This window comes from Coccomyxa subellipsoidea (assembly GCF_000258705.1).
Source record: "Coccomyxa subellipsoidea C-169, whole genome shotgun sequence".
Lineage (NCBI taxonomy): Eukaryota > Viridiplantae > Chlorophyta > Trebouxiophyceae > Coccomyxaceae > Coccomyxa > Coccomyxa subellipsoidea.
In genome coordinates, this window is record NW_005178037.1 from 1858074 (window position 1) to 1870380 (window position 12307).

The 12307-nt window shown below is 55.7% G+C and overlaps 1 protein-coding gene across 1 annotated transcript; it reads right to left on the reverse strand.

Annotated features, from left to right (window-relative positions):
• Positions 1 to 9206: 9206 nt before the first annotated feature.
• COCSUDRAFT_28699 (Aldo/keto reductase) lies at positions 9207 to 11683 on the reverse strand. Its single transcript, XM_005648704.1, has 5 exons — positions 11291 to 11683; positions 11089 to 11175; positions 10652 to 10921; positions 10240 to 10398; positions 9207 to 9979 (listed from the first exon to the last, which is right to left on the reverse strand). The coding sequence occupies exons 1-5, from the start codon at positions 11459 to 11461 to the stop codon at positions 9794 to 9796; spliced, it is 873 nt and encodes a 290-aa protein (XP_005648761.1). The 5' UTR covers positions 11462 to 11683; the 3' UTR covers positions 9207 to 9793.
• Between the last annotated feature and the right edge of the window lie 624 nt (positions 11684 to 12307).

Sequence of the window (12307 nt, forward strand, 5' to 3'; positions counted from 1 at the left end):
TCCAACCGGTATTAAGCGATGCTACTAAATCTGTCCAGCAAGCACCCTACGGCTCCTTCAATTGCCAGCTTGCAGGAGAAACAGACAAGGCTTTGCTGATCTGCAAATCTGTCCCGTGGTGATGGAAGCAAAGATCGTAGGTAGGAGGAGGATGGAGCTGACCTGAGCTCCCGCAGCTTTCCTCGCCGGGGGATCTCCTCTGTGATGAGCTCATGCAGCAGCACACCGAAGGACCTGCGCACAATAAAGCACTTCATGCTTTGGGCATGGCCTGTGCAGAAGTCATAATTACAAACTACACAAGTCCAATATGAACAGGCAGGGACACTGTGTTGCAATGCCTGCATCGATGTGGCTAGAGCTGCAATGAGGCATTGCACACCATGCAGAGGGTGAGAGGCATGGTGCAACAGGGCTTGAAGGAAGCGACGGCAGGCTCACCAGATGTCGGCCTTTTCGTTGCACTTATCGCCATTGATGAGCTCTGGGGCCGCGTACGCGAAAGTGCCTAGCGCATCCAGCTCTGCAATGTGCGACGCATGCACCACGTGTGCAAGGCCCACGTCTGCCACCTTTGCTGTTCCCTCCCTGCAGACACACAATCAGCCACCCGTCAACATCCCTCACTCCCCGTCCATTTCGTTGCATAATTCGTTTTACCAACTGCATCACCATGGTGCGAATAACTCCATTTAGGTAAAACAAGCTTCCTCTCTGCATTCTTGTCCGAGCAAGAGAACAGAACAAGGAGGCATATTGGGAGTTTGGTAAGGGCCGCACTTGGTGAGGAGGACGTTGGAGGCTTTGCAGTCGAGCCAGGCGATGCGCTTCCTGTGAAGGTAAGCCAGACCACGCGCCGAGTCTATCGCCACCTGCTTTCCCCTGCAGCACACAGAATCCCACGAATTCAGCACTGAACATCCGCATGCCCTCAGTCCTCACAGGTGGAGACGAGTTTAAAACTGCTCCACATGATCCGGCATTTGTAGATATTGAATATTAGGTGACTACCCACTACTCTACATCCAGTGAGTGCCCTGAGATGGACCCCGTATCTCCTTGCATTCTTGGCACCTTTCGTCATGTCCCCTAGATTATCAGGGGTTGTCACAACGAGAAGAGATGGGAGAGGGGCGCACTTTTCCCGCCAGGGCAGCTTGCCGCTGTGGATGAGATCCTGCGCGTTGGCGGCCATGAGCTCTGTGATGAGCATGGTGCAGCCAGGGTGCATGCAAGCGCCCAGGAACTGCACCACGTGCACGTTGCGGCAGTCCTTCAATATCGCAATCTGCGCCCAGCACACCACACAGCCTCAGAGACCCTGATTCAGACTGGCATGCAACTTTCATTCACTGTCCCTTGCGCTGCTAGTTCTTGTACTGTAGATCAAGCAAACCACTCTAGAAAATGCTATCCCAATCGGCAGTTCTCTCTGAGCAAATCGCAGAGGTCTGCCCAAGCATAGGGCTCGGGCCTTCTTGATGCATCACCACAGAGGAGATGATGAGGCTGAGGGTAAGATTGCAAGGGACGGTGGTGGTTTATTCACGCACCTCTCTGAGGAACCTGGCCTGCTGCTCCGCGCTCTGCCCCACCACCATCTTCACCGCCACGTCCTGCACCTCGTTCCACAGCCCCTTGTACACCTGCGCACACCCCCAACGCATACTGACTCAGACTCTTGCCATACATGACAGCCATTCACGCACACAGCAACTGGTCCAACAAGCAGGGATGCATGCATGCACCCGTGCTCTTTCCATTCAAGGCCCGGCCCCAGCTGAGCAGCAGGAGCATGCTCAAACAGCTGTTATGCATGCAGCAAAAATCACAATAACAAAATATAAGATCACAGGCAGAGGCAGACAGGGCAGAGATGCAGAAGGCACCCACAGCCAGCTATGCTGCAGGAGTAGTCCAGGGCTAGTGCTGCCAATATTGCAGTCCACATCATGGGTGTTGATATGTCAATTAAAATTCTACATAAGCTGGAGAGGGATAAGAGGGCAGGCCGTGCGTGCACCTTGCCGAAGGCGCCGGCGCCGAGTTCCCAGGGGGAGCCGTCCTCGCGGCGCATGATCTCGATGTCCATGGGCGCGATCTCCCAGTCGTTCTGGGCCATGAGGCTGGGCAGGCTGCCCGTGTCCCCGCTCAACCCCGTCTGCAGGCTGCCCATCGAGTACGTGCTGTCGCGGCTCATGTTGCTCGCCCGCGACATGTCCTCCGCCTGCAGCCAGCTCCCCTCGTCTCACTCCCCAAGTCAACGGGTGCAGGTGCAATGATTCCAGGACATGCAAGTGCCCAGAGCCAGCCAGTGCAAAGCAGGCTTGGCAGGCGTGTCTGGCCCGGTCACAGCAGCACAGAGAATGAATCAATGGGCGCCACTAATTTTGGAGGTGCTGGGCGCTCATGGTGCATTCACAGGTGTGCAGGCCACAAGCATTGTGCTTTGGCAGTACATAACCCGGCTACAAACCAAATGGGTGGCATGGCACTGTCAACTGATGTGCTTGCAGGTCCGCGCACCCCTGGTAAAAGGAAAACCATGACAGAGGGGCCCCACCGTGAGCTCGCCGCGCCGGCGAGAGACGAGCATCTTGTCGGAGTCCTTGTCCTTGAGCGTGACGCTGCCACCGTTGACAAACTTGTGGCGCAGCGAGTCCGGCGCGACGCGCGTTTTGAGCTCGTCATACATCCAGAACTCGTTGCTGTCCTGCGCCGCGTGGCTCGGCCGGTACCCGTCGCTGAACTTGCCCGCCGCTTCGGCCTCCGCAACCTTCCTCTCCGCCTCCGCCTTGGCCTCCCGGTTCAGCTTCAACAGCTCCAGGATCGTCACCGTCATGCACAGCGATATCGCTATCAGCCCAGCCGCCGCGATGCCTGCGTTCATCGACACGAGCATCATCAGCCTCTGCCACGTCTTAATGCCCAACCGTCCCTCCATTTGCCCAGTCTTCTGCCTTTGACACAGGCTTCAGGCCAACAGTCGGCAGCCGAAGAAAAGTGTCCAGTAGCCTGGCACAGCGAGGCAGCGCTTCTGCCGCCATGGGAGTGCAGCCTGAAGATGCAACTAGACTGGATGCCCGTGGTGGTCCAAAGGGTGATGTTTGTGGTCTTGAGGGACGGCAGAAAATGAGGGGGGACCCACCGATGCCCTTCCCAATGGTGGCCAGGTCCACTCCGCCCCCTCCGCCCCCGCCGCCACCGGAGGCGGCTGCCGCGGCCGCAGGGTCGGTCGCGGTGTTGTTGGGCGCCGACACTTGCATGCTCAGCAGCTTGATGCTCTTCAGATCCATGCCCTGATCGTGCGTATACGACTGCGCAGCCCAAGAACCCACTCAGCAGCCGCACCAACACTCTTGCACACTCTCACGTCGCTGTAAACATTCGTCTTTGAAAGCTTTGATCTCCTCGATGCAGGGCCAAGCAGCCGCGGCACACTGTGTGCCCCTTGTTCAAAGCCGCGCAGCCAAAGTGAAGGGTGACGGCACGGTTAGCATGACAAAGGTGCGCACCCCAAGAGTGCCCTCATTCACGATGGAGTTCATGGCATCCCCGACGCGCTGCGCGGCGGAGCCGGTCACCGGAATGTCAACGGTTAGGTCCGTGGCCTGCGACTGGCCTGCATCCGCTAACAGCCTGCGATTCGCGTCCTGAAGCACAGCAGGGAACGCCCCTCAACCCAGACACATCCACCAATGCCGCGCTAGACGGGCTCTCGGCGTCTCAGCAGCAGGAGCAATAAGCGCAATTCTGCCCAGGCTGCAGGAGGCTCAGCTCAAGGATCCCGGGCACCAGGAGTCTGTCCTTTGCCTGCTTGCAGTATGGCGCCAACTTGGCAGCTGTCGGGAGGACATTCAAACGCCGGCGCACCTGGGCAGCCATCAGGCGGCGTGCGGCGGGGCCGCGGGGCACGACGGAGACGATCTTGGGGGAGTGCACCATGCTCTGCAGCGGGTCGGGGTAGTCGTCCCGGTGGAACTGCAGCTGCAGCAGCAGCGCAACTTCCAGGCCGTTGCTGTTTGCGGGGGTCCAGGGCCCCCGGCTCACCACCTGCAGCACCGCCTCCAGCGTGACGTTCCCCACGTAGCTCTTCACCGCGTCCGCGCCCGGCACCGCTGCCGCCGTGGCCGTCGCAGCCACCGCCACCGGCGCCACCAGGCTGCTGTAATCTGCGCGCCAGCACAGGGGAGCATTAGCCACCATGTGTGCACATTCCTAGCATTGCGTGCATGCATCGCCCGCATGTCACAGGCAATACACCAGAGCTCCGTCTTACTACTGGCACATGATGGAAGTAATCAATGCAGTCAAGGCTGCTGTATCAGCCCCGGCTGGTGTGGCAGAGGCAGCTGTTCATGGGCAGCCACACTCTGGCACTTGGTAGGCAACCCATTGCACACATTCTAGACATGCCCAGTGTCTCAGTGGTCTGTGAGCACTTGCATGGTTATACATAATCCTGCATGTCTGTCAACCCTGGAATGGCAGTAGGGTGTCACCTGGGAGCACGCAGGAGTCCCAGGAGCGGCCGTCCGGGAGAAGGCGCGGCCGGCCGATACAGGTGCGCTGGTCTACAATACACCACGGCAGCGAGCCATTATGGGGGCGAATGCAGCCGCCGTCGCGCACGTCCAGGAACAGGCCCGTCTCCGGCACGGTGTAATTGTACTGGGGCAGGCAGTTGCAGTCGCTCACCGTCCGCTCTGCACCACACATGCCCATCGAAACGTCAGGACTTTTGGCTCCACTGACATGCATGGATGTACGGGAATGTCCCAACCAGTGAGATCAGCTGCTTGCGCCGATGGCGCGCTTGTGTGCTTTCACAAGCAGCATCTCATTCACTCAAAAGGCCTGCTGCCACCACCTCGGCAGCACTGACAGCAACGCCAGCTCTCTTCTCCCTGCTGGTGCTTCTTCAGCATTGCACTCCAGCCATCGAGACCTTTGTATCACCACCTTGCGAGCCTTCTTCTGTTAAGACTGCAGCGAGCGCAAGAGAAGCTAATTGCGAGTGACCCAAGCAGGGGCGCACGGGTGTCCAGAGTGCTGTTGCTGCCCGGGGCGGTGCAGAAGTTGAAGGCGTCCCCGCTGCTGATGCTCTCTGTGCGCGGCTTGTACGTGCATGTGCTCGCATCCACCTTGCACCAGGGCATCTGCCGCTCGCCTCCCGGGATGGCGCACCCGGCGCTGCCGTTCACCACGTATATCTGACCCGTGGTCGGCGACGTGTAGCTCCAATTGCCGTTGCACTTGCAGCCTGCGCGCGCCAGCTTGGCATCAGTCACCCAACTCCCCTGGGACCCCCTCAAATACTAGGAGCTTGCCGAAGCAACCATATTCCAAAACCCCCCTTTTCCTTGGAGATGACTGAGCACTCTTGTGGCAATCCCCGAAGCAGGCCTTCTCTATGCCCCACAAACTTCCTCGTGCAGACAGCAGTGAAAGAGACGGGAAGGAAGAGATGGCACATTGTCTCCGCAGAAATAGGGTTTACACCCCACTCTGGAACACCTCAATTCTGCGGCTCGTGCCTTTCATGGGTGATGCTTGCGCAGGGGTAGGTGACCAAAGCAAAGGGACTTGCACTGAACATCAGGGCGGGAGGTCACCTGACGTGGCTGTGTAGGGCAGGACTGGAGTGGCGGTCGCGTTTGTGGCATTCACAGCTATCTCCATGAAGGTACCGTTCTCGCTCCAAAGACCAATGGGGTCCTCCGCATGGAAGTGGTGGTGCTCTGACGACCACCGCAGATTCTCCGGATGCGCAGCTGCAATGCAAAAATACCGATATAAAATGCAAGCTGTCAGAGACACCCTGCCCAACAGGCAGGCAACCCCAGCTGCCCGGCGCAGTGACAGGCAGCACTTGCAGCGCGGTCTCAAGCACCGTTGGCCTCGTCAAAGCGGGCCGCCGCACTGATTGCCGATCAGCTGTCGGCATCAAATTCAAGTTTGACACGGTGTCACGGCAGGAGACACGACGCAACCGGTTGTACCTCGGCACACGTCCCAGGCCTTGCCGCGGCGCCGCTGCGGCGGGGAGGAGCAGGTCTCGGGGATGACGTAGCACCAGGGCGCCTCGTTGTCCGTCGAGTCCAGGTCGACGCAGCCGCCCCCGGACCCCTGGACGTGGCTCTTCACGCTGATCTCGCTCCACGACGGCTGGCAGGAGCACATGCTCGCCGTCTTCTCTGCGCGCAGGCAACAACCCACACCCCACATCAGACCCCGCCGCCTCTATGCCTGCCATGCTATTTGGCACCAGGCAATCTTGATGCTGCAGCCTTCTGTTTATAGGCTCTCGATTTCAAAGCTAGGTAGAGATGTCCCAGGCAGGTGTTTCCCATGCGCAGTGGCCCAGCTGTGCTCGTTTCGGGCTCGCTGTGAGCCATTGTTCTGGGAAGAGTGCATTGAGGATGCGGCTCATGCAAATTCATCATCGCAAGTGGTTCAGGAAGCGTCTCAGCAGAGCAGAGCATTGGCCTGTCTGTGAAAGGCTGCAGAATTCATCATCGCTGTGAGTTGCGGCTGCGGGGGGGCACCTGTGTCGATGGTGATCTTGTCGTCTGCGCTGTAGCAGTAGTCCCAGGAGCCCGTGCTGGCCGTGAAGGGGTCATGCGTGCACGTGGCCGGGTCCACCATGCACCAGGGCACCGGCTGGTCGCTGTCCGGATTCGCGCAGCCGTTGGTGATGTGGAACGTGTTGCCCTTGGTGCTGTTGTAGCTCCACTCCTTCAGGCATCGGCAGCCTGCGCGCACGCGTGCACACACACCCACTTGAGCCTCTTGCCGCACCAGCATCTTGTCCCCATCACTGTCTGTCATCCCCACATGCAGCGGACTGTCCCGTGTAATATCTTGGCTGCGACAGGTCCCCAAGAGGTGTCACAGATTCTGGGTATTGCAGGAAGCATGCAACACTCCTACAGGATGACGCCCTGATTTCATCAATACTCACAGAACTCCGTGCATGCTTTCCATGCCATGTAGCCATGCATCGTCCTTAGGGTCCTCATGGCTTAATAGCAAGATAGCAAGATATCAAGCTGCAGCAAGCGGGTCGGCAGAGGTTGACAGGGGCGGGCAGGGCACCGCAATTGAAGCAGGAGCAGCGGGGCCGGATCTGGTAGATGAGGGCCCCGACCACGACCTGGTAGCCATCCACCCTCTGGCCGACAGGGCAGGGGGTGTAAAAGCCATCTGTATTGTCCAGGGTTGGCTCCCCCACCTCCATAAACCCCTCCACGACCCCCAACCCTGACCCATTCAGCGATGTGAAACCCTGCGGCTGCACCAACTGCGCAGCAATCACACTGTTCCTCAGGACTCTCTGCCGCTGCTGAAAGGGTGATCAATGCGTCAGCCTCCTTGGGCTGTCTGTTGGCCCAGCAGGCTTTGCATGTGGACACACTCCTGGAGACGCATCCAGAACCTTTGCATTTGTTCTGCAATTTTCCTTGCATGTCTGCCTGAAAGATTTTGCTGGCAATAACGATGAGTATCCTGCAGGCCCCACTTGGCTGCAAGTGCTCTAGGCAGGATGTCAATCGCTTGCGCAATCATTCTTCATGGGCGGGGCAAAGGGCGGCACCGGGATGTTCTCCTGCTGGTAGATGACAGATGCATCGCTGGCGCTGGGACCATAATAGCCCAGCTGCTTGCCGTTGCTGCACCTGCCCTGGATGCTGAGCATCCCCCTCATTCTGTACGCCCGCGTGGAGTTTGCGTTGACAGCAGCGCTCCCCATGCTGACAATGAACTTGTCTATGTAGGCCCCGTCAGCGCACACCTCCTGCTTCCCCAGCGTTCCACCTGATAATGCATTCTGCGGCTGCCAGTCCCACCAGTGCTTCTGCGACGCTGGTGTCCTGGGATTTTCCAGGTACCTGCAGCAAGGTCTGTCCTTGAGCACAATTCCTTCAGCTGATACATTTGCAGAGTAACCATCATAGATTTTGGATTTTGGATTGCCAGGTCACAAGCAGTACAGCTCACAGCAGGCTATTGAACTGGTTTTGTCAGGAACAGATCAGGTGAGTTGAAGGCCACAGACAGCCTAAATTATTGATCATCCTTCAGCGGAACTGCAGATTGAGACCTAACATTTTCGAACGCATGCATTTGAAATCAGAAACCTTCAGTTCTGTCCTGACACAAACGCCGCTAGAGGCCAAGTTCTGGGGTTCTGGAGGTTCGCTATGCCCAGCTAGCACACAGCACAGATATTGGCGAAGACAGTCGAGATCCCACAGAAGCGGAACGGCAAGATCGACCGCCAACCCTAGCCAGAATTTTGGGTGCAGGACTATAAGTCTGCACAGCGAACACCAACCCCGGGAGCTAGTCCGTGTTCTGCTCGGTGGGACCCAACAATTTGGACTGGCAGGTGATCGGACGGCGCTGCGATCACGGACCTTTCTCCTTGCTGCTGACCGATGGCACCGTGGCTGGCCAATAATAAGAACAGCAGCGAGTGCAACCAATCCCTCCGCCGAAGCCTGAGTGACGTCCAGGTCCACCCTCTGCTGCACGAACCTTGCTCCCTAGACCTCTGCGCATATCGGTGAGGTTCTGCCGTTCCCTTTGAATTCCTGGGCTGCTGGCTTTCCCTGTCCGTCTCTCCTTGATGCGAACTGCTCGCCGATGCACCGCTCGCTGCTCGCGGGTCTTCGCCGACCCCGTCAGATACTTCCATGTCTGTCAACCCATAGGATCAACGAACAATGTCGGGGGCGGCTCTGGACACATCGACTCGCTGCCCACTACCGACGAGGCCACACACGAAAGATTGATTGATGAATTTCTCAAAAGAACTCTTTACTGAAGCCAAATTTGGCGTGCGAACGGCGACCGTAATTACGGATTCTGGATGTTTGAGGCGGGATCTCTCGTGAAGCACGAGATCTCGTGAGGCCTGGAGACCGAGATCCAATTAGATCCAAAATTTCAGTGAGAGGGAGGGGGACATTGTCAAACATGGGACAAAACAGATTGCATACAGTGTTTCATGGGCGAATTCGTTCATATGAAATTCTCGTTCGCGAGGTAAGGTGCCGCTAAATTGCATGCATGGACACAGTACTGTCAGGGCACCCTGGGTGGGGCCTAGCAACAGGTTACCATCACAGGGACTGGCGTAATATGTGGTCACAGTGCAGCGCTGCATGCGGCATGATATGATGGTCATGTGAACGTTCACAGTAATAGCCGACCTTCGACTCGGCAAACCCATTACCGTTTTCGCGCTGCAAGTCCACACTTTAAAGCGCAGTCGTCTATGATGATATGATGATCGCTGTGGCACTCATGCCATGACAGTACTTGACCCCCTTCAAGGGATTCTTTTGATCAGACTGTGACTCATGTTGTCGGACTGCCAGGTCTGCCAGTACGACCACAATAAACCATGTTGTAGCATGCACTTCATACGCTGTCTTGTCGACCACTAATTGGCAACCACCACAACATAACAGCACACGATGTCATGCTAAGCTTCGGGATGAGCAGGACGCACAATTTGCATCTCATCATTTCCTACACCTGTCTGCCTCAATCTCAGCGGAACAGTCAGCATCCTAGGCTTCTGGCACCAGTAGTATTTCAGGACAGAAAAGAACAGTTAGCAGTTCGACCAGCCTGCAAATAATGGTCCCTGGATGGTCCCAGCTGATGTTGGCAAAAGAAGTGAGAGGGCACAATCTGGACAAGACCAAGAAGCGGCAGACAAGACCGACGTCTGCAAAAAACAGAACAAACATCAGGCAAGCATGCGAAGCTCTGAATTGAGTCATTGTATTGGAGCAGGGTTCCAGCAGTACTTGTGCCCATCTTCCAGCACATTCAGCAGCTCCATGTCATCGTCAGACAGCTGCCAAGACAAAAGTGCTTCCTCGCTGTACTGCTCCACATACTTTTCATGGACCGTCTTGGGAATGACTGCACACCCCTGCTGCAAGCCCCACCTCAACAAGACCTGCAGGTTTGTCATGCACCCAGTCAGACATGCATGGAATTACTTCTCACGCCCTGCACACCCACTTGCAGCTCACTGAGAGAAAGCGCAAGGATTCTGCACTCTTGATCAAATTCATCAAGCTCCCGCCATAAGCAAGCTGCATCTGCAGACAAACTCATGTGCAGCTAGATCCCAAACTTCAGCGAGCTAATTGAGAGTCATCCCTCACTAAACGAGAAGGGAAGCACAAAAGCAGGAGGCAATAAAGAAATGCCCACCTGCGCTGCTGTCTTGCCATGCGATTCTGCCACTTTCAGAACCACGTCATGGCTGAGCAGGTCCCCACATCCGAGGCTGGCATAGGCAATCACGGCAAGCTCCCTCTCGTCACAGTATGTCCGCAGGCGCGTCTGCTGGAAGCGCGGGTGCACCTCGATCTGAACCACAAGCCAGCATCCTTGTCTTTGCTTAAGACTCTAGGCATTGAAAGAAGAGACATACAAAGGCGAGAGCCAAGTAGCGAGAAAGAGCTGCTCGTGGTGAACAAGCGGTGCTAGTGATATACAAGACATCTCCGGCCAGATAATCTAGGCATTGCGCCCTCATAGCCTCCAACTGACGCTTGTTAATACAGCAACCTGCCGAGTCAGTTTGAACATTTCACCCACAAAAGCACTCTGAAGGACGCACTTGGTTGACCATGGGTCTGATCTCAGCCATTTCCAGCAGCTCTGCCAAGTGGCCCTCCTCATAATTGCTGACCCCAATTGCTTTGCAGCGCCCTGCCTTGTACAAGTCCTCAACGACCCGCCATGTCTCCAATCGCTTGTGGGAATTGCGCACAGACTTCACATCCATCTTGGCCACGCCCGGCCAATGGATGAGGAGCAGGTCCAGGTAATCCACACGAAGCCGTGTCAAGATCTCTTCGCATGCCAGCGTTGCCTTTTCGGTCCCATGCTGCACATATTAATGATAATCATCAGCACAAATCTTATCAGATTTTGTTGGGTACACCTCAGATATCCTCCAGGGATCACTTTGATTATTTAACTCAGCAGAAGGCTGGCAAACTGCACAGAGGCCCAGCAAAGTGGTGGCAGTAAGTCTGGTAATATCAGCAGTACCTGATGAGGACCGATCTTGCTGGTTATAAAGACATCCTCTCTTGCAATGTCGGCCTCCTCCAAAGCATCAGCAATTTCACTCTCGTTCTGCAGAGACAAGCTTAGCCCATCAATGCTCTGGACTCTAGTAGAACACAATGAGCATGTCCAAGCATGCAAGTAAAGCGAAAGATCGACAGACCATTTGGCCTTATCAACCCACCTTATATACAGCAGCCGTGTCAATGTGCCTGACTCCAATGGCCAGGGCCCTTTTTATTGTATTTCTCAAGTCCTGTCCGTGAGACTTGAAGGTTCCCAGTCCTACAAGTGGCAGCTCAACCCCGTTCTGCAGCTGTATTGACCTGGGAGAGCGCTTGGAGTTAGTGGTCATAACCCAGTCGACCTTGCAACCAAATGATATTGCTTCGCAGTATCATTTGACTTTCCAGAACAGCAAATTTCTGCTTGCAATCCTCTGTAGCACGCCCCCTAATTGCCGACTTCCCCAAACAGAGGGATTGGAATTGTGACAAGACTGAACAATTTGATCCACGAACAGACAGTATGAACTCCCAGATCACACGCCCTGTACAGTAGAAAGTTTACTCGAAGCTTGATTGGCTTGTCTCGGTGAAACACAGATCGTTGCGTTGATGTTGATGTGAACCTCATGCAAGTGTAGCACGTGAACCATGCATGTGGTTCCCCTGCCATTGACCATGCGACTTTTTCAGATTCAATGTGAGCACTCGGGAGGCCTCTCGAGTGCCAGAATGAACACAGTGATGTGAAACACGATCTTTTTGATGTTACAAGATCGGCGCACTTCCAAATATATACAGAATCATTACCAAATGAGTTTCAACAGCAGCGTGCACCGTCAAATCTACCAAGACGGGCCCAGCCTGAGGTCCTGATCAAGACCTCATGAGCCCACACCCCACGCATTGTGATTGTAAAGCCCAGGCGAAGAGCCAGGCTGCATCAATGGCATCCACCAGCCACGTGCTGCGCATAACGAGCTTGTGGCTCATTATTATTTCCGCAGCCCACCAGGAACACATGTACTGCTCATGAGCAAGCACTTGATCAAGGTTATACTCATTTGTGTTTGAAAATGATGTGTGTGGGTGAGGTGCACCCTTCAACCGCATAAGCCTCATCCATTTATGCTGCTCAAAATGAATATTCACAAAAGAAGATGCAGTTCCAAAGTGCCGTACAGAAATCTCAGACA

Bases quoted from the DNA above. Each gene is read 5' to 3' on its own strand.
- COCSUDRAFT_28699 (XM_005648704.1), bottom strand. From the start codon at position 11,461: ATGACCACTAACTCCAAGCGCTCTCCCAGGTCAATACAGCTGCAGAAC. The intron at 11,176-11,290 runs GTGGGTTGATAA...TTGTCTCTGCAG, and splicing joins ACACGGCTGCTGTATATAAG to AACGAGAGTGAAATTGCTGA. The intron at 9,980-10,239 runs GTGGGCATTTCT...ACAAACCTGCAG, and splicing joins ATGGCAAGACAGCAGCGCAG to GTCTTGTTGAGGTGGGGCTT.